Genomic DNA, 26003 nt, shown 5'->3' with positions numbered 1-26003 from the left:
ATTTCTAGTGACTGATAACATCTACATTTTTCAATTAGTCTGACGTATTATTTCTCATTGAGCCAATGTTAACAGACTATTGCAACAAGAATTGCACTTGGGCCAATATAAAAAATGTAGATGTGACCAGTCACTAGAAAATGTTGACTTGGAGAGGTTAGACATTTTTTACAGTGTATAAATGTTAATTTACTTTAATAAGTAACTTTTTGATTGCTAGCACTGAATGATGTTTAATGAATTATTTATGAAAATTATTATAAAGTGAAACATTTAGTAAATAAAATGGATTTAACAGGAATATGGTTTGTGTGAGCAATATTGTGTATGTAATAGCTAACAAAATTGGAGGAAAGCTCTAATTAGGAAAAGGTTCAGGTAATTTTGTTTATTTTATTTATTTAGGCTATCAAAAATATCAATCTGTTTATAACAAACCAAATGGATAAGGATAATAATTAATTTGAACTCAATCTCTAACCTTAAGCTCCATTTAAATCTCAGTAAGCTTTTTGTCTTGTTGAAGGTATTGTACTAAAACTAAAACCTTATTGGACAAGCCTGAGAAGCTCTGGAAACAGATACCACGTGATAAGACGACTGCTTACTGCTTCAGCAGCAATAATTTAATTTATCTAAAAATAAAAATAAATAAAAAACCGTTCATCGACATGAACATTCTCTGGAGGTAATCAGAGCCACATAGCTCTGGAGGTAATTAACAACGGTTGGGTCGTTTATGGTTGTGATTGGTTGTCCTTGCGCATGCGCACTCGAGCGCACAACTCTAAAGTCAAGTCCGAAAGTTCCACTTCTGCTTTTTGAGAGGAGACGCGGGTTCAACTCAGATGAACACATTAATATGAGGGACGCTGGGGAATATCTGTTGATTTCGGACACATACATCTGTTGAAGGAAGTTTATAATTTCAAATAACTTTAGGAGTCGGACCCTCGTTACATTTGAAGGTAAGTCATTTATGATATTTGAAAAAGCGATTAAATAATAATAACGCACTTCATCAGTATCGCACCTGAGAGTCATTTGCTCGTTTTAAGATAAATTAGAATGATGTTTAAGGCTTTCATTTGTTTACTCACTCTTTGTCTTCTTTTTATCTTACCTAATTATGGGTTGCAAACATTTTAAATGCACTTATTTTATAAAAGCATTCGTACAAAACTCAAAATTTTAATGTCTGTTTTTACCTATTCACATTTGAAGACCTTAGTGATCACTAAAGATCTTCCACTTTTTTGTGAGTTAATGCTATCACTCTCAGAATAAAAAAAAAATTGTTTTATCTTTATGGGAAGCCTACAACAGCTTGTCACTGGGGCAGTACCCTTAAATAACGTCTTTGTACCTTTTTACCCCTAAAAGTTGCATATTAGTACCTTTTAGAGTAGCAATATTTACCTTAAGGTACTACTATGGGCTTCTCAGGGGTAAATAAGGTACAGTGATGTTCTTTTATGGCTACTGCCCCACTGACAAGCTGTTGTACCCATAAAGGTATGATTTTATTTTTTAACAAAACATTTTTTCCGAGAGTGAAAGAGAGGACCTCTTTTTAAAAAAACTTGTGAATGTAGACATTCATTTGTAGAGCAGAATTTGCTTGTGGGTGTGACTCTTGGTTGTAGACACAGTAAAGTAAAGCGCTGTCTTACTCTGGGTAGTACTGTAAAACTAAACCTGGAGTCTGTGTATATCCTGTGTTTACTGTGACTTCCAGGGTGGAACTGTGGCCTTTCACAGTGAAAAAAGGTCAGCTATGACATCAGGGACTTTTTTTTTATTCTTCAAATAAAAGACCCCAAATTGCTCCCATGCAGGCTTGAAGTGTGGGTCAGATGTTTCCTATCTTGTCCTCCACATGTTTCCTTGTATTCATTTGAACAAACGACAGACCAGATACAAAAGGTCAGAATCGAAGCCATATGTAATGTTCAAAATCTTTGTTGTGAGTGATTGAAAGAAAGCACTGTTGGCCATCATGATCACACATATGATCACTTCTCCAAGTCACAGAAGCGCGGAGTGCGTGTGTGAAGTTAAGGGTAGTATACATTTTTATTAAACCTATAATAGATTCAAACAACTCAGATTTTCAACGTTTTATAAATTTGTGTGAATGAGTTTTTTACCTCCATAATCGATTCTATTTTTAAAAATACTACTGATAATGCTAAATGTTCCCATATTGAGTAAGAATGCATTTCTGTATCGTTGAATAAAGGCTTTACTGACAGGACTGTGGGTTGGATTTGACCTAAATGGTTGATGTATGGGGAGTGAGGTGTCTCTGCTCTTCATCAGCCGACAGCTCACTTCTCTTTAAGAGGGATGCTGCTAACATTCCTTACCTTTAAAGCACTTTATCAAACCAAGTGATAAGAGATGGGATAAGATTTTACTTGCATTCAGGAACTCAAAGCATAGGATTTTCTATGTGGAAATCTAAACTCCCACATCCAGTCGATGATTAGTAGCGAATGGGATCTCAACACTAGGAGCTTTTTTGAATGCTGAAGGCCAAATACATGTCACATCAGTGTGTTTGTATAGCTCAGTAGCACGACCCATCTGAGGGGTTGGTTGTATTTAGGACTAGGCTCAGCCTGGATAACGGCACGAGCAGTGGGTTGTTTTTCTTTCAGACTACCCCCACTCCATCCCCTATCTCCACATCTGGCCAACGTCAGAGTATGTAAATAAATAAAAACGACTTCTACCTTTGTACGCATAGGCCTGTCTGGGCACTGAGCCAATCATTAGTGTCCCTCCTACAGTGCTTTGGTTAACAACCCTTTAAGGGAATATGCGGTCTGCTGATTTACTAGCAAAACATGTGAATTAATCTGACAGTAATTTGGCCTGAGGGCGGACTGTACGGTATCTATGTTTAGAGGAAGCGCTGATTGTGAAGGTATGTGAGAGGGAGTGCACATCTGGAGGAGTTTTTCAGGCATCTGGGAGAAGGGGGAGGGTCAGGGTCTTGATGGAGCTGGTCATCTGGGTCATGGAGCGACTGGTGCATGGCACTCGTATATAGAGTGGTGAACCCGATCTGTTAAGAAGCTGAAACAAAACATTTAGTGCTACGGCCAATTAAGTCAATCCAACGTTTTTTTCCCCCTTCTTTCCGCATGGAAATGTAATTCCTCACTCCATTTGTGCGTGATTAAAATCTGCTGCTTTCACTACTGGAAAGTATTGTTCAAAAGGTTGCTCGGAGCCAAAGATCTCTCCACACTATCATGAGGGGCTCGCTTTTATCCATATGATTTTCCGTCCAAGCTTTAGAAAATGGAAAATCAAAATATCCATGAGATGAACAGAATGGAGCTGGTTCTCATCAGAGATGGAAACACAATATGTGTGGTCATACTTGGGTCAGAATGTGAATGCAGAGAAGGTAAAGAGGATACCTAACACTTTTTTATGTAAAAAATACTGTACAAAGCATCTGGGTTTCATGTAGTATTGAATTGAAAAAAATATTATTGTGTATTCTTAAACTAGCCAAATTACATCCCTGATACATTTTTTTACACTTCTAAAGCAAATAATCAGTTTTTTTGAGTTTCTCCTTGCACTATTTGGAGAAGCTGCCAGAAGTCCAGGGCTTCCCCATAGGAAGTGATGCAGGCAGCTGACTAAATACAGCTCCTTTTCCCTCCAGGGATGTGAAGAATGTTTTCCGTTAGCCAAAAGTAACTTGAAAAGCCGTGGATTTCAAGTTGGGGCGGACCTTTACTTTGGCCAGTGTTTCTACAGGTGGTAATGGGTCTGGATGTCAGTTCAAATCCAGTAGATCATAACTTACCCTAGCACTTTTTCATATTAATCAGTGAAGTTTCTGGTGAGGATTTAGGCTAGTTGTTGCTTTGTGGTCAGAAGCTTGACTTTGTCATGTGGGCTCTAAAACAACTTTGGTTAGAAAAAAGCTACTCGCCATATCGTGTATTTTGAACAAGCATTGTACACAAAGGACTCATTGATTTAATCAAATCTGATGTCCATAAACAACGCCCTGGCCAACTTCTCTTGCTAAATAAAAACTGTGAGTGACGTGGGCCGGTCTTGCCCTTTCTGCAGTCCTCGTTGATCAGATAAGTGCATAACTGAATAGATTCGTGTTAGAATGAGAATGTAGCTTGTATCTGTTCTCTTTCTCTGGGGGTTGGTGGTAAACAGACAAACAATGACTTCTGTGTTTAGTTGTTGAGATTTTCAGCTCTCTTGCCCAGTCAGTAACAAAATTAAAAGGGTAATTTGGAGTCTTTTACCCTATTCTGTGTTGGCTTGTCTTTGTGAACAGTAGTGCACAGCATCTTGTCCTATATAGGGATGGGTCAGTATAGTTTAATAGTGGTTAATAAGGCTGGTCCGAATACCATTTTTTGAGCTTCGAAGCTTCGGTAGTAATGGACATCGAATATTCAAAGCTTTGGAGAGAGGGGGGTTGAACATATTCTTCTGTCTAATAAAGGCAGTATTCTCTATGTGTCTGTCTGTCCGTTTGCATTTTTGATTATTTCGAGAACCGTTCATCCAATCGACTTCACAAGGGAGTGCAGTGTCGCATTTGGTGCAATATAGAATACACGCGAGACGCGACACGTTCAGAATTAATAAACTTTTAATAAACTACAGAACAACACGAGCGGGAAGCGGCGAACATCACACGGGCAGGGGTTATATGCTCCGAGAAAATACACTGCACTAGTGATATTAAACATCTTCCCCATGAACAACACAAAGTAAATACACTCGCACGTAACACACACACACACACACACACACACACACACACACACACACACACACACACACACACACACACACACACACACACACACACACACACACACACACACACACACACACAGGTCTGTTAACTTAAGCAATACTTTTAATAAGGTAGTCTAATATTTTTCTCACTAACAAATTACTGACTCAGGCATGCACTTCTGTCCATACAAACTCCGCTGTTCTGCGCTCTAGCCCGAGAACACTCCCGTTGCAGGAACACTTTAGTAGGCCAAGAAGAAGCAAATGTATTTATTAAGTATAACGAGTTTGGGTTCCTTCAACTGTCCACCCTATTAAAAATGGCTAGGCTATATAAGATAATTGTAAAAAAGAGTATTGTATTTCGTCAGATTTTATAGTGTTGAACATGTTCAAGCGCAAATAAGAACCGTTTCGAGGGGGATGCCAGGTGTAAAAAAACAAACAATATTCAAATGCCAAATTTTCAAATCGAATACCAACCCACCTAACGAATATTCGGGTCCAGCCCTAGTGGTTAACAAGTTTTCTCTCTCTTTTTTTTCTCTTATATTGTTTTAGAATGCTAAGCTTAAGCTGTTTGCTTGGTAAAACTGAAAAGTTGTTCATCAACCTTTGAATCACCATTGTAACATCCATACATATTTAGAAGGACGTCTTTGGCCATAAAGTTGCATCTCTATTTCCTTCCAGAAGATCATAACAATGCAATGCAACTAATAAAATGGAAAAATAAAATGTATCTGAAGATCCCTGTGTTCTGTTTTCACATCCCTTGTCATATAAGCCTGAAGTTCACCTATTCTTATGCCAATATTAAAGTGATTTATTCGTATTTCTATTCAGATTTATTTGAGTAATTTTAGTTATATTTCAGGTTATTTCAGTTTATTTGCCAAGGCAACATTTTAAACGTAGTTTTTTAATTTAAGGTTTTTTAAGTTTTTTTTTTTTTTTTTTAGCTGTATTTCAATTTAATAAAAATGACTGAATAGTTTTTGACAACAATAACAACACTGTCCTGCATACTTTAATAATCATAGTATGGTTTAGTACTTGTTAGCACGTGTGAGCAGCTGCACATGCATGTTTGGACATTTGTTGCTACAAACTTTTAGATTCATCATAAGTGAGGCATATCCATCTATTCATTTTAATTTGCCTTGCTAATATAAATTCCTTTTGGAATGGTGATTCCATGATTCATTCAGGGATCCAACCTCTTGGGCGGAGTAGTGAAGCTTCTTTTGGCCTGTGAGCCAATGGCACGAGCATGTTGGTCATGAAGGCTGTGGGACTTTGATGGTCTGGAATTCCAAGCATTCCAACACACAGTGCACAAAGTCCTGGGAGAATTGTGCCATTATCCCACACACTTGGTCCCCCCATTCTGCGTAGTAAGACAGAAACTCATCATATTAGTGCCAGGGAGGAGAGAGAACATCAGATAGATGGATTTGTTCCCTTATCTTTTACTAAAATTGTTATAAGATGTAGTATATACTGTACTGATTATGGATCAACTTTTGATCAATTATATATATATATACTGTAGATCAAATTTCTGCACCACTAATGCCATTTGAAGAGTCGTGTCCTTGCTTTCCTTTGAATGTCTCATTTTGTAGGTTTCAAAGAAGGTGATCATGATGTGTGATGCCAGTGAAATGTTGGCAGCTGCTCTGGAGCAGATGGATGGCATCATTGCAGGTACAACTAAATAAATGGAAAAAAATACTATGCACAAAAATTATTCTTTCTCTTCTTTCTTATGTGTACTATTTGCAGCTTTACACAGAAATCAACTGTGATCATGTTTATACTACAATAGACAGAGAAACAAATTATTTGAAGGAATTTTAAGAACAATGCACATAAACCCACGAAGGGAATGCATATGCACTGTGAGTGTTTCTGCAGATTTGTAAGAGTGAGATTATTGCTACATTACAAGCTTTTTCCACTATTTCAGCACTGATGAAATCTAATGCTTATTCAGTATGCGACCACAATACTGTCCATCTCTGGGAACTTCAGAGAAAATGAATGTCTTTGCTTGGAGCAACCTTGAAGGTTACGCTTTCCCATTCACTCTATAATTATGGCAGCGGACGTCCCTCTGTTTTCATCATCTTGCAATAAGCCATCCGAGTTGTGCGGTCACAGTCATCCAAACTGTGTAGTATTATTTTTATTTTCTGGGGGAAAGTGCTAAGAGTGGCGACAGCAAAACATATAGATTTAAAGGTGAATTCTCCCAAAAATTGCATTTAAAATAAAATAATTTCAGTTATTTACTCACCCTATTCTTTTTTGTTTCAAACATATATGCTGGTTTTCCCCCAGGTTTTACATTTGTTTTTCCACTTTATTGATTGAATACATTCCAAAAAGGACACACAAAAATCACATTCTGACAAAAGCTCTGTGTGATGAACCAGCAAATTTCAGTCATTAATCACTGATAATCTTCATCTAGTATTATTCTAATACTCCAGGTTTGACATTCGACATCATGACGTTCGGTTAGGACCAGTGATGTTACTTTAGAATTTAAAAATGGTAGAATTTTTTGTTTGTTTGATTATTCAAATTTCCCATAATAAAATAAGATGAGGGTCATTCATTGCTGGGTAAAGATACATTTTTATCGTCAACTGCCCAACAGATTTCACTCATCTCTAAATCCCTTTACTGATCCTCATTCCTGCACTTGTCTCAGGTTCTAAGGCCATGAACTACACCAACGGCCTGTTTGATTGTCAGTCACCAACTTCGCCATTCCTGGGCAGCCTTCGGGTGCTGCATCTCCTGGAGGACCTGAGGGCTGCTTTGGACCTTATGGATCCAGAGGAAAAGCAGAGTCTGCGCAGTCAGGTTTCCGAAACCACAGCTGAGGGTCTGATGGAGTGGCTGCAAGGACGACTGGTGGGTTTCCATTAGATTTTTTTAAAAGATACAACTGTTAGGAGCTACTACAAATATAGACCTTAACAGTTATGTTGACATGTATGTTTTAATATACAATTTAATTTCGGTTTAAGTGGAAACAAAAATCATGTACTGTATCAAAATCCTCTTCAAATCTCTCTCAAACCGTGACCCGACCTGGATATTGAAGACTACACATATTATATTTTTAATATTCTCCCTCACTCCTCTTTTCATAACTAGTTTGAGTAAATTTGGACTCATTTATATAACCTGACCCAGAGATAACCTGTGTGGTACAAAGTCAGTGCTGATTTGTCAGCCTGAAGGCTTCAATGATCTGTTACTTATGAGTCTTTTATTTTCATCCAAATGAGATTACCTAAAATAAAAAGCTTTAATAGAGTTTTATATATATATTAGTGATGGGCAAAGATTAATCGCGATTAATCGCATCCAAAATAAAAGTTTGTGTTTGCATAATATATGTGTGTGTACGGTGTATAATTATTTTGTATATATAAATACACACATATGCATGTATATATTTAAGATTATTTATTTATATATAAATTATTTATATTTATATATAATATAAATTATGTATAAATACATATACAGTATATACATGCAAATATTTAAATAAATTACTTAAATAAATACATGCATATGTGTGTATTTATATATACAAAATAATTATACACAGTACACACACATATATTATGCAAACACAAACTTTTATTTTGGATGCGATTAATCGCGATTAATCTTTGCCCAGCACTAATATATATATATATATAAGTATTTTTATTATTCAAGAATAAGCATTGCAATTTTTGCCAGTAGTTTTGTAAACTCTACCTGTTTGATGCAAAAACTTGCTCTGAAAAGAACAATACCAATGACTCTTTTTTTGTAAATATAAAATGTATTCGTCTGTATGTCTGACGTTTTTTCTCCCTTTGCGTTTTCCGTCCTTTATTCCAGCCATGATTCATTGGGATTAAGCACATTGTAGCTCCCCAGCCCCTTTTTCCATTTTCAACCTGAAGCGTGCTTGCTTTACAAAATTTCCACTCCTGAAAACCTTTCACATGCATCTCATATAGCAGAGTATCATCCGTATGAACCCCACATGACTCACAGATGGCAGCATGTGATTTCTCTTCCAGGTCCCACTGGCATTTTCCTGTATATGGTCATTTCAGTTCATTTAACTGTGTTTTGTTGACTGTTTAGACTCTAAACAGAGCCTGCTAATTCAAGGATGCACACCAGACCTTATTTGGGAGTGCGTTTCTACATGTTTTATGTAGAATAAATCTATTTCTAACACTCTAAGCATTTATGTTTCCAGACCAATGGCCATGGATCTGCAGCAGGGGATTTGGTCTACCAGGAGCGACTCTCTCGCTTGGAAAGCGACAAAGAATGTCTAGTGCTCCAGGTGTGTCGTCAAAACCAAGTCCAGAGACTTTATGGGTTGTGTGGGATTTTCTTGTTGGATTTGAAGTTGTGCACTGCTACTTTCCTGGCTGTCAGTCTGAATACAGCCATTTTGGTTTCTAAATGTCACACATCATTACACAAAACTCAATAAATATACACTCTTATCCCTCAGGTAAGTGTTCTGACTGACCAGGTGGAAGTTCAAGGAGAAAAAATAAGGGACCTAGACTCGAGCCTTGAGGAACACCGCATGAAACTGAGTGCTACAGAAGAGTTATTACAGCAGGTGTGTGGTTTTATAATCTTATGCAATAACAACCTATGTCCAATAACAAAAGTGCACAGCATTTAAGCAATTTCTTGTAGGGGTGATGATCAGTATTGAAGAAATCCATTTCCCAGAAAACTAATATCTAACTTGTATTGTGTAGGAGCTGCTTAGTAGGAGTGCTTTAGAGACGGAAAAATTGGAACTGCTGACCGAGGTATCGAGTCTGAAACTAAAGCTAGCCGCTGCAGAAGGGGATTGCAGAGAAAGTGAGGTAATGAGCACACATTTGTACCTTCGCCACTGTGAAATTTCAGGGACAGAGTCCCACTGGCCTAATAAATTACAGTCTCCAGTAATTAATCAGAACCTTAAAAGTGCACTCAATTCAAAACAGAATGAACTGTACTGACAACGTGAACATTTAATGAAATTAAACCTGGCTATTATGGTTTGACCACCCTGTGGTTTCCATAGTGGCTATCATTGCTGCTTAAGCCTCCAGCTTCAGGGTGAGAGTGAAACTCTTAAGTGCCAGAGCCATTTCCTGTTATAAAACTTTTTTGCCCGTTTGAGTCCAGACTACACTGGTCTCATTCAGCTTTCTTTTACTTGCATGAGCCCAGGGAGAGATTCAGTTTCAGAAACCAGAAATCCACTGTGGACCAAAAGAATGGGATAGGTTTCCTCCACGTTAGATGAAAATATAGATTTCATTTTAAGTATACTTTATCAAGTTCTCCGTTTGTTTTTTCGTATTTTGCCTATCATTCAAACAAAACTCAAAGCATTTAGCATTGCATGTCTTTTAGCTTTTCCATTTGTGTACAAAACTCTTCTTGACTCTTTGACTTCTGTCTCTTCAGGGTCTTTATCAGGATGTGAAAGACATGCATTTTAAGTTGACTTTAATGGAGAACGAGAGACAAGAACATGAGAGAAGCCTCAACTCTACCAAAGTAAGAGTGCCTCATGGTCAGGTGATAATTTACACAACATAAGATTAACAGCACTGAAGTGTAACAGCTAGCACTTGTTCATGAATCACTTAACCACAAAAGAGAAATCCTTGTGTAGTTCACCCTGACTTAACAGAGTTGCCACTGGAATGTGCCAAGCTAATGAACGTTATCGTTATGCTCAAAGCTGTACAAATTCATATATAATCATGTCTCTTGCTCTTTTTTTTTTTTTTTTTCACTCAGTGTCTTTTTTTTTCTTAGACCCTTTAAATGGCATTTGTTCACACTACATTACAGTTACCCATTGTTTTCTAGTTAATGCATTTTCTGTGCTGCATTTTAAATCGAGAACTAAGTCAATTTGGGTTTGGCACAGAGTGAGCTTATTTTTAGTTCTTAAATTGGATGTGCTGGGAGATGTTAATTTGGGTTTTATTGATCAGGTGGAGCTGAAATCACTACAAATGCAGTTGGAAGAGAAAGAGCAGGCACTTAGAAGACTTCAGGACCAGGCCTTCCCAGAAAGCCCAAACACAGAACGGTCACAAAGCAGAGAAAAAGGTACAATATGACCATACTGCTATCAACAACATGTTAACGTTCATTTGCAGTGTAACTAGAGTGGATTCAAAATCAAATTTAACCCTGAATGGGAAGATGAATAATAAATAATAAATATTTAATCTCCATATACAGTGGAGAGTCCAATAATGCACTTTCTTCTGTATACAGAGATGCATTTATATTTTTAAATATATACATATATAAAATATTTATAGATTCTGTGCTAAATTGTGATCGGTATGAATCAAATCCAATGATCGACATATTTTTTACTGTCTCTGTTCATGATTTTGTATTCTTAATCATTATTTTGACCTGCTGATGGACACAAATATAGTGGATGTACAAAAAAAGTCACATGGCCAAAGCAGATAAAGTAAATTAAAAGCGTGGTCTCAGACTTTTGGAGCCCACTGTATACGCTATATAAATTGAGCCTTGCACAGACACATTTTACAGCTAATAAATCCATTTGCAGCTGAGGCTATACACTTTAAATGGCACAGAAACAAAAACATTTCAGCGTAATGAAGGAGAAACAACCCCTGCATGTTGTAAGAAAGAAAAAAACATTGTGTTGGAATGTATGAAGTATGAAGGTTTGTATAACGCATGTCTAGACATGCTTTTTGATTGATGGTGACCTGATTTTGGCTGCAGACTCTCCTGCTCTATTAACTGTGCTTTGCTGGGTGTGCTTGTATTGTCTCACAATATTTATTCAACACTGCAAATCATCTTTACTTCCAGCAGGCTGGGTAGAACAACAGTGCAGTCTCGGGGGTATTTATTTTAGTGCTTCCAGAGGCATAACAAGGTTGTCAAAGGCTTCAGTCGTGTTCTGAAATGTTTAGCATGTTGAATGACATAAGATGTTGTTTTTGTGTGTGTTCAGAAATGGAGGTGCAGAGAATGAGGCGTGCTGTTGAGTCTTTGAAGGCAGCGAATGAAGAGAAGGTAGAAACAAAATGATGTCCTGCTATTTTTCTGTGACGATCACATCAACCACCTGCCAGCACACAGATTACTTCATTTCTAATTAAACCATGTCCACGCTCTTTCTAATTAAACGATATTTGTGTAGATGCATGTATGTAGAAGATGTTATATACACTATCATTTAATATATAGAATTTAGTCATAGTTGATATTAAGTTTCATGTTGTTTTAATCTGAATCTTTTTAGGATCTTAAGATAAAAGAGATGCACCAGTCTCTGATCCGTTACAATAGAGTTCAGGATATGGTGATGTCACTGCAGGGATCGAAAGGTGAGGTTTCCATAGCTTTCTTTTGATTATACATGATTTCCTTCTGCTATAATGTGAAACCACTGGTTTTCAGTAGGTGAATCTCCTGTTACCATTTACAAGTTACTTGTTGTTAGTAATATTTTAAAAAAGGTAAATCAGCTCTTTTATATTTTCTTTTTTACCTTTAAAGTGTTATTGTACAGTGTCAACAAGCAGTTTGTTTCATGACAACGGCTGAGTAACAAAGAAAATATATGCAGTCTTCGAGGTCATCCATACCAGTGGATCTCAACCTTGTTGACTTCAAGGAACGCTCCATTGTCCACAGCAATATTTAAACATACCCCCCTCATAATTTCCATCCAGTAAAATATTTTGGAGCTTGAAATAACCATAAAGATGTATATTCATTATAAAAACACAAAAAAAGAGAGAAATATCTTTTTGCTCATTGTAGTTTATTTTAATCCTGGTTTTGTTCAATTAATTTTAAGTAATCTTGAGGCCCCCTGGTTGAGAACCACTGGTCTAGAGTGATGTGAAATTGCTCAGTTTGTATCACTCGCATCTACTTTTCTTGGTGTGTCTATGACGTTTAGGCAAAAGATTATTTAGCTATTCAGAATATTTCTCAGAAAGCTTTTGTCGACATCCCAGTCTAATAGCTTGGCTGACTTACCCTGTCTCATGACTTTGCTGTTTTCCCAGACAAACCCAGGGAAGAGGACACAAGAGAGTGCGACACCGAGACAGTCTCCACAGGAGGCACAGAGGAAACTGATGAAGTATGAAGGGTCTTACACACACACACACACAGTTATGATCACAGGATGTTCCTCAGACTTCCTCTTAAACCCCCTTCTTGCAGTACTTTTATTGTGATGGTCTGACAGAGAATAACAATTTAACCATAACCCTTTGACGGGGAACGTCTCTGTTGTTTTTGTTTGGGAGCAGCATCCTGTGATTCCAGGCCATTTCAACCCTGCCTGCTCCTCTTGTTCATTGAAATTTGAGTCCTCAGGGAAAATCGTCCTCGCTGCTGTTCTCTTGTGCATCAGTGTTGTTGTCTCTCTCACAGCCTCAGCTCATTCCATGTTCAGAGCTGCTCCCTGAAGTCCAGCTCATCGGAGTGACCACACTCGGACCCACAGACAGGTGTGTTTACTTACTGTACACATCTTTTATTCAAAGTGTGTTTATACAAAAAGGTATTACTATGTTGATTGAAACATAAATAATAAAGAAAATACATCTAAGGTAAATATAAGAATTTAAAATTTGCCAATTAAAAAATTCATCCTATTACAGTATGATCTTCTGGGAGATTTAGTGCCTTTATTCAAAGAGTAATGGATACCTTTTTGTACTCTATTCTTATTTTATGTATTTTTATTACCTGAATTGTTTGTGACAGATTTATTTTTTCCATTTTTCTTTTTCAGTGTCTCTGCAGTACAGCAGCCTGAAAGTTCTCATTTGACAAGCAATAATGAGGTACTAACTTAATCTATTTTAGAAATTATAAAATGTTGCGAGGTTCTGTAAAAATGTTGTAGACTGCATATTCAGCTTTCTGGCGCCCCCTGTTGTTTAAAACTCTTTTTTGCACACAAAAGCATCATTGTCCTCATGGTGAGCACAATGGCTCCCCCTACATCATCTAACCAAGTGTACTTAACTACAGTAGTCAACATTTGAAGTGGATCAAAACGATACATGAATTTTTAACAATACCTGTTCTTGTCTTAGGACAACTTTGATGAACTTGTTTTATCCTCTTCAAATGTTGACTACTGTAGGTTATTGTGAAATTAGTTCAACATGAGTCTGACAAAAAACAGATATTTACAATAAATAAGCCACTTGACTGCATTGGACACATTTTATGAATGATGCTGATTACGAAGCATCTAATTTGTTTTTATGTACAATAATCACTTAGGAGGTTTATAAAATCAATTGTCAAAATGTACAACATCTTAACCAAGACCTTTTAAACTTTTGCTTGTACTATTTTAGGATGAAGCCAGTAAAAATGGAGGCTCTCCATCTGTCTCCCCGACTCAGCCCAGCTCAGGGGGGAGTGAGAGTTTTGGCTCTAAAAAAACGCGTTCCTCTTTTGGACGTGGCTTTTTCAAGAGCAGAGGAAACAAGACAACCAGCACCCCCAATCTGGGTGAGTATAAAGTTTTCCTTGAATAATTGAAATAATATAGAAAAACATTTTCACATTACAGTAAACTTATGCACCTTTCTTGGCACTGTTTTTGTAATATTAACCCTATTAATGAATTATTGGCAGTTGAAGGAGAGCGCAAGGGGACAGAGCACTTGGATTTGGCAGGAGCACAAACTCGTAAGCCGAAAGCATTAGAGACACTCTCTCCTGAAGGGAAGAAGAAATCAAAGGGGATCATGAAGTTTCTTGGAAGGTATTTTTCTAATGTCTTTGTTAATATGCTAACAATAAGCTGCACTGGTTATGAGGATATTAACTCTTATGCACATGCTTAATCCCTGCATCAGGATGAAGAGAAGCCAGTCCACATCCTCTGACCTGGACGACTCTCCAGAGTCAGAGTTTAGGAGAGGTGGAGTCCGAGCTACAGCGGGACCCAGGCTGGGGTGGTCACGTGATCTGCAGCGAAGCAATAACAAGTACATACAGTGTGTTTGTTAAGGAAGTTATCGTTGGAGTTTTTTCTTTTGTTCACGAGGCCGGATAACATGTATTGTTGACGTCTCTCTCAGCGAGCTGGTCAGCCCATTTTCACGCTGGAGTAAAGAGCAGGTGTGCGAGTGGCTGCAGGAACAGGGACTGGGCTTGTATATAAATCATGCTCAGCAATGGATCAGCTCTGGACAGACCTTACTCAAGGCGTCTCAGCATGATTTGGAAAAGGTCTCCTAAACAGCCCTACATTTTTTAATTTGCACATACTTGACTTTTCTTGTCAATTATTTCTTTATGTAACTTATGTAACACAGTTTATTCTGTGTGCTGTATGATATCTCTGTGCTTCAGGAACTGGCCATCAGAAATCCTCTACACAGGAAGAAACTGCAACTGGCTCTTCATTCGCTGGGCTCAGAGGAAGATGCCATGGGTAAACTGGACTACAACTGGGTTACACGTAAGTTACAACAATCAGTCATTTGCTGTAACTAAAAAGATTAAGCCTTATGTCTTTGAATGCAGTTAATTACAAATGCTATTTAGGACTGATAGACCTAGTAGTAGGGATGCACCAATAACATTTTATTACATTGCGAGTACTAAAATTAATATTGTAAAAGGATGGCTGGATGACATCGGCCTGCCTCAGTATAAATCTCAGTTTGACGAGGGCAGAGTGGACGGGCGCATGCTTCACTATATGACTGTGGTAGGTGTCAGATATATATATATATATGTGTGTGTGTATGTTTGGAATCATTAAAAAAAAAAAATATTTTTAATGTTTTTGTAAGAAATCTCGTTTAGTTCTATATATTTAAATTTTATTCCTGTGATGGCAAAGCTGAATTTTTAGCAGACATTATGCTAGTCTTCAGTGTCACATGATCAGAAATTATTTTAATATGCTGATTTTATTACTAATGTTGTAAACAGTTTTTACTGCTGAACATTTTTGTGGAACCAGCAATTCTAAGGTTCTCAACATTTCTCGGGTTAGGATGACCTGCTGGGTCTGAAAGTAGGCAGTGTGCTTCACCATCTCAGTATTAAGAGGGCCATCCAGGTGCTACGCATCAACTGCTATGACCCCGACTGTCTCCGGCGCAGACCGACAGAGGTAGCACACCCTGACATCATGCTACCATGCACACTTAGCTCCATTCGCTTACAATATGACTGACTTTTGCTCCATTTTATTTCCTTTTGATTAGAATAATGCCACACCAGCGGAAATCTGTCAATGGACCAATCACAGAGTGATGGAGTGGCTTCGTTCAGTGGATCTGGCAGAGTACGCACCCAACCTGAGAGGAAGCGGAGTCCACGGAGGCCTAATGGTACATACAGTGGGGAAGAAACAAGCAGGAAATTTCTATTCCAAGTTCCTTTATAATATTATTTATTTATTTTTACTTGCTTTTCTCAGGTTTTAGAGCCTCGTTTCAATGTTGAGACAATGGCTCTGCTTCTTAACATCCCACCAAACAAAACACTGTTGAGACGTCACCTTGCGACTCACTTCCATCTCCTGATCGGCTCAGAGGCACAAAACCTGAAACAGGAGTATCTCGAAAACCCAGATTACGCTGTCCTCACGGCCACAGCCAAAGTTAAGGCAAGTAACCGTAAGCGAGGTTGCCTCTGAACTTCCCTTATATATGGAATACAACACTAAATACCTGTTTGATACCTTGTGAAGTTTTACCTGTTCTTTCCCATCCTCTTTTAGCCAAGACGTCTGTCATTTGGAGGTTTCGGGACATTGAGGAGGAAGCGACAGGAGGAGACAGAAGAGTATGTTTGCCCCATGGATGTGCAGATGCCTCAGAGCAGCAGTTTTCATAAAGGCCTCTGCATATACGAGGGCAGCTTGGATCAGCTGGAGCAGGTATAGGCAATTCCATTGACCAGGATGCAATGCAGATAGACTGCAAATCTGTTTAAATTGGCAGCCTTTATTATTAATAACTATTCTGGTCATAGCTGTATGTTGTTGCTGTTGTTTAAATGATGTTGTGTATCTCTGTGCAGATGGAGGACTCTGAGGGCACAGTGCGTCAGATTGGTGCCTTCTCGGAGGGAATCAACAGCCTGACTGTAAGACAATCACATTAATACTCCAGCTTACTGTATGATTACTGCTGTGTTCTCTGTTGCCCTTACCTCAGTTCCTGTGTTCTCCAGAGTATGCTAAAAGAGGATGAATCCTTCAGGGAAGCATCCTCCCGTTCACCTGAAACAAGCACCTATGAGGAAGACTAACAATCATCACTCAAGTCTGTAGCTGTGAAATTTCCCGACAAGCTGAAACCCTCCAGCAAGACACTGATTTTACAATGAAAGCAATAAGCTCCATTCACAGTGAAACTCAAGAGTTACACCATAAATATACCGTAACTCAAACAGTATTTATAAGTGTTTCACCAAGCTAAGACCAAAGACTACATAGAAAATCAGCTGTTAGTTCTTAAAAAAACAATTTGTCTTTTATACTCTAGGCTATTATTATGTGACCATTTGCTGCATGTTTTCACCATTTTTCTATGTGGTTACATCATTTTATTGGGAGGGAAATGTTGTTTATTTTGCCTGCAAACTCTTGATATTGTTATGCTATAACCATATCAGTGAATACCATGTACTATGTACTGTTTTATGCATGTGTGTGTTTGTGTGTGAGTGTCAAAGAAATTCAATTAAAATTATTTTTTTTCCAAATCCAATCTCTGTTTTTTAGATGATGCAAGTTAGTTTGTATTAAATTCACTCAAATGGAAGAATATTATCTATGGATCTCTGCCATTTACACTGCTTATGTGCCAAAAACGATCTGTGAGAATCTTAAAAAAATATGAAACTACTATACCTGTCTAAGTGTTAAGTCAGGATGTAAGAGAGACATCCATCAATCCATTCTTCAAACCGCTTTCCCACTGGAGGGAGGTCCACGGCAATGCAGAACTGAAGAAAAAAAAAGGTCACACAGAGAATATAGGGACCAGATGCTGTAGCCTCCTTTACCAATACATGCATTAAAATAACATTGCCAATAACATCTCTGGCTCAGTGGGTCAAGAATGTTTTTCAATTAATTATATGCAGAATAGAAAGTTATTCCATGTCCATGTCCATGTAGATTAAATTATTAGATTAATATTCTTTAACCTGTACATTGTTAGGCTGATAGCCATAAATCTAAGTGATCCTTCAAATACCCCACTAACGCTGTGGGTTAGAGTAGAATTATTTGCCTTTTATAAATGAAAGTTTTGGGTCATATCCTACAACTGCTTAAGTTTATCAAAGCTATCATTAAAAAACCATCCAAAACATCCTCCAACACAGACTCAGTGGATAAAGCGTTGCAATCACAGAGACCTGAGTTAAAACCCCACTATTGTTTACATAAAATTGTTGTCATTATAACCAAGAAAGCATCCGAAACGCCAACCTTGAGTGTGAAAGCCACAGTGGTGCAGTGGTTAAACACGCTCTGGTGATGAGGCTGTGATAGAGGCAAGGGTTCAAACCCCAGTTCGGCTTTTAAATCACAGGCCTCATCCAGGTGAAAAGTCAAATATAAGTTCCAGCACATGTCTCAGCAAGAGATCTGTGGCTCACAGGTAAGAGCGCTGCCTCATGGTTTCAGAGGTTGCTGGTTCGAGCCCAGCCAGATCTCCGCAATACGAGTGAATGGTGTATGTATGAAGGGGCGGGGATGTTTCGGGTCCCCCCCCCGAACCCCGTCACAATGTCCAGCAGGGGTTATGCTTAATACAATGAAAAAAAAAATGTTTAGCTGACTAAAAATTTTGGCCTCCCATCCCTTCCCCACCTATTTAGGTTCCCATCATTTGCTTTGTAAAGGGGTGACCCTCCAAAAACAAAATGATGGTAACCTACATGTTTAGCGCCAAACAACAACATTCACACGTTAGAAATCTTACCTGTCCATCAGCAGAAGTCCAGCATTACAGTGAATGTCTGTCCACACGTCCCAGAGCTCTGCTTCTGATGACTGGACGCTCCAAACACATCCATTATTCTGTAGAGGAAACATAAACACAGTTATTACTTCATATAGTATATCTAAGTTTTGAATTTTAAGAATTTTTAAGAAAACAGAATTTTAATCTTAGTCTAAATTATAGTTGATAAATATAAGATGACATGTATGTTATCACTGCCTAATTGACATATCTAAATATTTTGCACACAGCAACAAACAGCAGGAACATCAAAGATCTATTTTAAAACATGAACATAAGCGGGTGATTATTTGAACACTTATAAAGTTAAAGCAACAATTAATTACTTCTAAAGCTGTCAGTGAGTTCAGCAAGAGAGCAGCATGTAAACAAACTCTGTGATAAACTTCATAGAAGATGCGACTGCCTTCATTCATTACTAACTGTCATTAAGCGAGCAGCCTTTTAAAACACGATTTTAGGCAAAAGACACCATCGGGATTATCTGGAAATCTGGCTTTTAGTGTTCGCGTGGAAACGCATTAACAACAACAACAACAACACATTGAATTTGTCATAGCATGAATAAATGCACAGAGGCCTGAAATACCATCTCACAAGGCAGAATGACCTATGCTTAATTAATTAACTAAAACTAAATAACAAGTACAAGTGCAAGTGCAAAGAATAAGGACTTAATAAGCATAATGCAAGAGACATGCAGTGCACTGTGTGTTACGTTAGTTACTTACAGGTGAGTCGCGTGTCACTCGATTCCTGCAGCTTTATCGCAGCGTGTGTCGGTTTTATTTTGTTGATGGGCTGGAATATGCGCTGTTTAGTAGCATTAAAACACTATCACAGAGCTGTCATCCTCAGGATATGTATTTAAAACGGTCTAATACTCCACGTGTTGTTGCAACAAAACAACGACATGTCGTCAAACATTCGAAGGTGTCATACTGAACGTGAAGCCGCTTACGCCGCCTAGTGGAGCGGGGGGAAACTGCGCTTCAGTTTCTGCCACACAAATCGTCTTAGAATTATTATGCCAGCAGTTTCAAAGTTGTTTCGAATTTGGTCAATGGCTATATTAAAACAATTCGTAAATACTTTAACATATTCATACTCAAGCAAAAGTCCTAATTTATTGTGTTAAATGTGTATAAGGCAAATTACCAAAGGCTCCCTCTTGTGGTCAACAAGTGTATCAACATTAATGAAACGAGTCGACGAACAAGGCAGCCAGTCGAAGGTTAGAGTGAGATTTAATTTAATGTATTTTTCAACAAATTTATCGGATTGTCAGGGCTTTGACCAGCAGAGAAACACGGGTCTATGAGTTTCAGCAGATGAACCAGATCAGCTCTCAACTGATAGGGTAAAACTGTTGTGTTGAACTCAAAAGCACATAGCGTTACTCAAAGGTAATCACAGGACTAAAGATCTTCCTAAACTCTTTTGGTTGGGCAAAGTAGATGTGAATTTGTTTTTGTTTATGTAAATGAATGTGCATCAAAATGACTGTTAAATGACATAAAATGACACATATTATCATAACATAATGCTAATGTTTTTTTAAAGGTGTCTCCTCCTGTTAAATCTTTTAACAGATTATCACAGCAGGAGATCAGATGGATTCACCAGCTCCTCCTTGAGGAGAATCTGATACTGAGCGGTTAATGTCTCTATCTGAAGCTCTGGCTTATTGTGGATATGGAGGAGGGCGACAGTGAGCAGGGGAATATATTCACCACTTGGATGTTAGGGGGTTAAGTCAGCCTAACTGATCTATAGAAAGACAAATGTGACTTTTTTTAAACACGTTAAACCGTGGCTGTCCTGGACGGAGGGATTGATCACTCTTCATGCATTTATTGGTTATTTGATTAAATAAATATACTTGATTAAAGCCTGTATCAAAATGACAGTTGACATACATTATATGTAATCTACAAACTAATCACTGCTATAACAACTAAAACTTGTGATGGTAACCGGTAACCTTTTGCTTTAGCAACAGTACCGCTACCATTGAGCCACTGAAGACAACACGGTTTTGGCAGTTCTCCTGGTTCATTTATCTTTCGAAACTGAGTCTGAAATTGTATAAAACAAGAAGTTGGAATAGAACCAGTAACCTTCTACTTTAGCAACGGCACCACTGCCACTGAACCACCGAAGACGACTCAGTTCCAACAGTTCTCCTGGCACACTTATCTTTCGAAATAAAATTAGTCTATAATAAAAAGTATATGTCATCATGACATTATAGTAGATGTATAGGAATCTTAACAGTGTTTTAGGAGTTCAAATATGGAGTGATTAGTCACATGACAATTAGGACTCAGGTGATTGGCTCAAAACAATGTTCTGGAACCATGTGACCATGAAGCAAAGATGGCAGAAACCAGGCCATGCGCTTCCAAAGCAACATGTAGAACTTGAGCGATTACCTCTGAGATGAATGTGAATGCTGAGTTTGTGTTTGTTAAAGATATCAGAACTTATTGGATTCTTGAACTTCTTTGATTCAAAACTCCTCTAAGCAGACAAAACAAGCTCAGTCCAAACAAGTGTTAGCTGTGACTTTTTCCTCTAAACTCAATCAAAAAGACTTGCTGCTGTCCAACAGATGGTCATAAATCTGGACCTTCTGAACACAAGACATCTTGCAAACAAGGTAATGCCAATATTGTTTGTGTGTGTGTATACAGTTGCAATCGAAATTATTCAATCCCCATTGCAAAAAACTATACAATTTTCATGAACTTAGATACTCCCTGAAATTCCTTCACGAACCCTGGTTTGGGAAACCCTAACATAATGTAATGGGACACATTTCCTTTCTCTGTGAGTTTTTCCATCAATATGGTATAAGTTTATCTTGTTCAAATCAACCTGTTTGACGAGTTAGTTCAATAAAAGTAGTTCAGTAGCAGACTAAATATTGTAAGTAATCTTATAAAATTCCAGTAAGAATTCCTTACAACCCAGCACTGGTTGAATTATAACTTCTCAAATGCTTGTCTACACCACAGAGCCACAGCATCATGTGAGCGTTAAGATGAGTCCCTCAGAGGTCCTAGTTTGCTAAGTGCATTCCATTATACCTGGCCTCATCTGTGGCTCCTCTCCCAGAAAACTGGACCATTATTCCTTGAGCACGGAAGGATGGCTTTGGCAAGGATTTGGGGCGTATCTCCGGAGACCGTGACCCGGTGGGACTCAGCGGACTCGGGTGACACCGGGGTCTTGGAGCCTCAGTGGGCGGATGAGCGTTGGATTTGCTCACGGGTGCTTCCAAGAGCGACGCTTTCCTCTTTGGTAAGTCTTCCTTTGCAATCCTGTTCGAACTCGAGTTGTCCTCTTTCACCGTGAAGAAGGTTCTGGATCGGGCTCTGTGGATTGGCTCAGGTGTACACATGATTCTTGATCTGCCGCCAAAGTTGTTGAGATGGATCTCCGAAGCCTCTGTTTTGGGTAACGAACTTGAGACATGCTCAGTCCTAAAGGACATTGAGGGGTTCAATGTTATGCTCTTGCCGCCATAGCTGTTAAAATCACTATACGTGACTTCAGCACTCGTCAAAATTGGTGCAGGGCTTGATTTGGTTTGGCAGTGGTCTGTGGTGTCCATAGTGCGGGCGTCAGGATTAGCGTTTGCTGGTAAGCTAGTTTTGAATGTGGTGGTTTTCGCACTTTCGGCCTCCCTCAGAGAAGTGTGCATGATGGATTGCGATCGCCTGATTTGGCAGTGGTCTGCAGTGTCCGTAGCACTAGCGTTTGCGTTAGCATTTGCGTTTACGCTCCACAACATATCACTGATTCTGTAGAGTCACGGCATAAACAAAGACATCATTAAACACTGTATATATATATATATATATATATATATATATATATATATATATATATATATATATACATACATTTTTTTTTAAATCTGCATTTATAAATGGTCTAAAATGAAATGTTATAAATCAGTAATGCTGTATCAATCGTCTCGTTTTAGTTCTGATGATAGTATTTATTCAATTACTTTGTTTCATGCCTGTAGTATTATGACATTTTGAATTAAAATACCATTTTAAAGGTTGTGTTTTACTCCCATATCTCAGTCATAACAGGAAGTAGAAAAGCATGAAGCAACAGGAGAACATCAGAGCTTCACACAACTCCTGCTGACTCTCACATACATCCAGAAAACACTGCAATAAACCTGAGTCCTTCTCATTACACTTTATAGTGTGACTATCAGAGAACGTTTCATTCAGAGACTAAAAAGGTAACGCTACAACTAGCGATTGATTTGCTATGTAGTTCGTGCAAGTCATTTGACAAAAGAAATTGACTTCATGCTAAAAGCTACTTACAGGTGAGTCTTCTGTCATACTCGGTTCCCTCATTTTATCCGTCTGTGAGTCGGTTTTATTTGCAGTTGAGCTGGAATATGTGCTGTTAAAGTGACATTAAGAGCTGTCATCTTCTCATCTGCAGGATCTGCATGTGTTGTTGTGTTTGTCATCAAGCGTCATGTTGTCAAGCAGCAGAAGTGTCAGACTGAAGGAGAAACCTGCTTCTGCCGCCTAGTGGAGCGGATGAAGAACTGCACTTTGCTGTCGGATTATAGTGGCGAGATCACATCTGAGACTTTGGATCATGAAGCAGCAACAGAAACATGATTAAATCCCACAGATACAGATCTTTTACAAAGCCTGAGCCTAAGTTACTTCATACACCTACACTAGATACAAGCTCTGTGGTGCAGAAAATTATTTCTGGAAGGAAGAAATAACAAGGAAGTCTGGTCTTTCATGTTTATGAAAGTTTTTAACAGAAGGACAAAGAGGACAGAAGAAAAGATTTGCAGCGGTGTAATTCACATAAAGCACCACAGGAGGGCGGAACAATTTTATGTTTTAACAATTTTTATGGCAATTAACCTATGCAATTAACAAATAGGTGGTCGTCAGCTCCCTCTTGTGGTCAATTAGCTTATCACCATCATTAAATGAAACGATAAACCCAAGGTGGTCAGTCAGGTGAGAGGACTGAGATTTAAATTCATGTATGTGAAGACAAAAATTATGATTTTTGTCAAGGTCTCGACCAGCTAACAGCATAGTTTCAGTAAATTATCCAGATCAGCTCGCAAATGATGGGGTAAGACGACATATACAATGTCTGATGTGTTCAACTCAGTCACATGCCCAAAGTATAAATTGTATATATATTTTTTTTCCTTAAAGGAGAACTCCGGTCAATTTTAACATTGAGCTAATTTTTTTGTCAATTTGGAGTGCTGTCAATACAGAGAACAACGACAAAAATCGGTGTTGCCTACACCGTGTTATCCTCTTTTTAAAATTTGCACTCTGTTGACTTCAGAAAAGAGAGCAACGTGTGAGTAAAGAGGCAGACATTGTCATAAAAGGAAAGGTAAAAATACATTAGTTACACCGCAAATCATGTATAACAGACAATCTTCACACTTAAAGCATACTCTTACCTTCTTCCAAGGCTTCTGGTTCATATTCCAAAAGGCAATGATTTTTGAGATTTATTTATTGTAAAAGTGTACAACTTTTGTCAAGAGTGCAACCTGAACAAACTTTTCACACAGGCAATCTCCTAAGCATGCAAGTTCTTAGCATTTTACTTAACAGAAAATGATTTTCAGGTGCATGTACTTCAATGTGCTTTGGATAATTAAGCATATATCAAAGATTGTAACCCCAAAATACTTTTTCAAATAGTACATAGAAACAACCTTCACTGTTTTTGTGAAACTTTTTGTGAATTTTTTTTTTTTTTCATTTATGCTTTTTATTTAAAACATTGTGTGTTGGACATTATTAATGCCTGTAGTACAAAAGAATTTAGAGACTGCTAGTAAACAAGTTCAAAACAATGGGTTCAAATCCCACCTCAGTTTGCTGTCCCCACAATTTACCGGTAAGTTAAATTGTTATTGACAGTTGTTATATCAAAGAAAAGGCTCCAGACACCAATAATAAATGTGGAAGCCAGTGGTTAAACACACGTTAGTTGTAGACAAGGTTGTGCTGGAGTCTGGGTTCAAACCCTAGACCTGCTGATTTTTTCCATCAAATAAAACAAAACTCTCAATAAAAATCCATCCATAACACCTTTCATCTCAACAGACTCAGTGGTTCAGTTGATAAAGCGTTGGTCTTTAATCAAGGAGACCAGAATTCAAATCCCTCTCTTGCTTGCGTTAAATAGTTGTGATTATTTAAAACAAAGTGGCCAAAACACCAACTCTCAGAGTGAAAGCCACAGTGGCTAAACACATGTTCTGTGATGGTAAGAGTGCGCTGAAGTTAAGGTTCAAATCTCACCTCAGTTTGCGCTCCCTACAATTTAAATTAAATTGTTATCGTTAGTTGTTATATCAAAGAAAAGGCCCTGAACACCACTAATAAGTGTGAAAGCTACAGTGGTGCAAGTGGCTAAGCACACGTTCTCGGCTGATAGGTTGCGCTGGAGACGTGAGTTCAAACCCCACCTCAGCATGATTTATTGTAAAATCACAGGCCTCATCCAGGTGAAAAGTCAAATATAAGTTCCAGCACATGTCTCAGTAAGAGATCTGTGGCTCACAGGTAAGAGCGCTGCCTCACGGGTTCAGAGGTTGCTGGTTCAATCCCAGCCAGATCTCCGCAATATGAGTGAATGGTGTATGTATGAAGGGGCGGGGATGTTTCGGGTCCCCCCCCCCCGAACCCCGTCACAATGTCCAGCAGGGGTTATGCTTCTTGATACAATGAAAAACTTTTTTTTTTTTTTTTTTTTTTTTTTTTTAAAGCTGACTCAAAATTTTGGCCCGCCGTCCCTTCCCCACCTATTTAGGTTCCCATCATTTGCTTTGTAAAGGGGTGACCCTCCAAAAACAAAATGATGGTAACCTACATGTTTAGCGCCAAACAACAACATTCACACGTTAGAAATCTTACCTGTCCATCAGCAGAAGTCCAGCATTACAGTGAATGTCTGTCCACACGTCCCAGAGCTCTGCTTCTGATGACTGGACGCTCCAAACACATCCTGTATTCTGTAGAGGAAACATAAACACAAACATTAGCCTACTACATATAGTAT

At 38.2% G+C, this 26003-nt stretch overlaps 2 protein-coding genes across 2 annotated transcripts; one reads left to right on the top strand and one right to left on the bottom strand.

Moving 5' to 3' along the window:
• The first annotated feature begins 808 nt into the window (after window positions 1-808).
• ppfibp1a (PPFIA binding protein 1a) lies at window positions 809-17628 on the top strand. Its single transcript, XM_082166247.1, has 25 exons — window positions 809-968; window positions 6429-6510; window positions 7523-7728; window positions 9089-9178; window positions 9353-9466; window positions 9612-9722; window positions 10315-10407; window positions 10854-10971; window positions 11870-11931; window positions 12161-12245; window positions 12936-13012; window positions 13309-13385; window positions 13673-13724; window positions 14250-14406; window positions 14533-14662; window positions 14757-14888; window positions 14982-15132; window positions 15256-15364; window positions 15528-15616; window positions 15908-16027; window positions 16122-16247; window positions 16337-16525; window positions 16640-16798; window positions 16942-17007; window positions 17095-17628. The coding sequence occupies exons 2-25, from the start codon at window positions 6447-6449 to the stop codon at window positions 17170-17172; spliced, it is 2655 nt and encodes an 884-aa protein (XP_082022373.1). The 5' UTR covers window positions 809-968; window positions 6429-6446; the 3' UTR covers window positions 17173-17628.
• Window positions 17008-22698, bottom strand: LOC309496288 (uncharacterized protein; the record flags this gene model as incomplete). The annotated part of the gene is made up of 4 exons (XM_082166284.1): window positions 17008-17156; window positions 17777-17871; window positions 18858-18955; window positions 21992-22698. 2 exons carry the CDS (start codon window positions 22696-22698, stop codon window positions 18865-18867), a joined length of 798 nt encoding a protein of 265 aa, XP_082022410.1. The 3' UTR covers window positions 17008-17156; window positions 17777-17871; window positions 18858-18864.
• Between the last annotated feature and the right edge of the window lie 3305 nt (window positions 22699-26003).

This window comes from Leuciscus leuciscus, assembly GCF_965113295.1.
Source record: "Leuciscus leuciscus genome assembly, chromosome: 4".
Lineage (NCBI taxonomy): Eukaryota > Metazoa > Chordata > Actinopteri > Cypriniformes > Leuciscidae > Leuciscus > Leuciscus leuciscus.
This window is presented reverse-complemented; position numbering and strand designations above follow the sequence as displayed.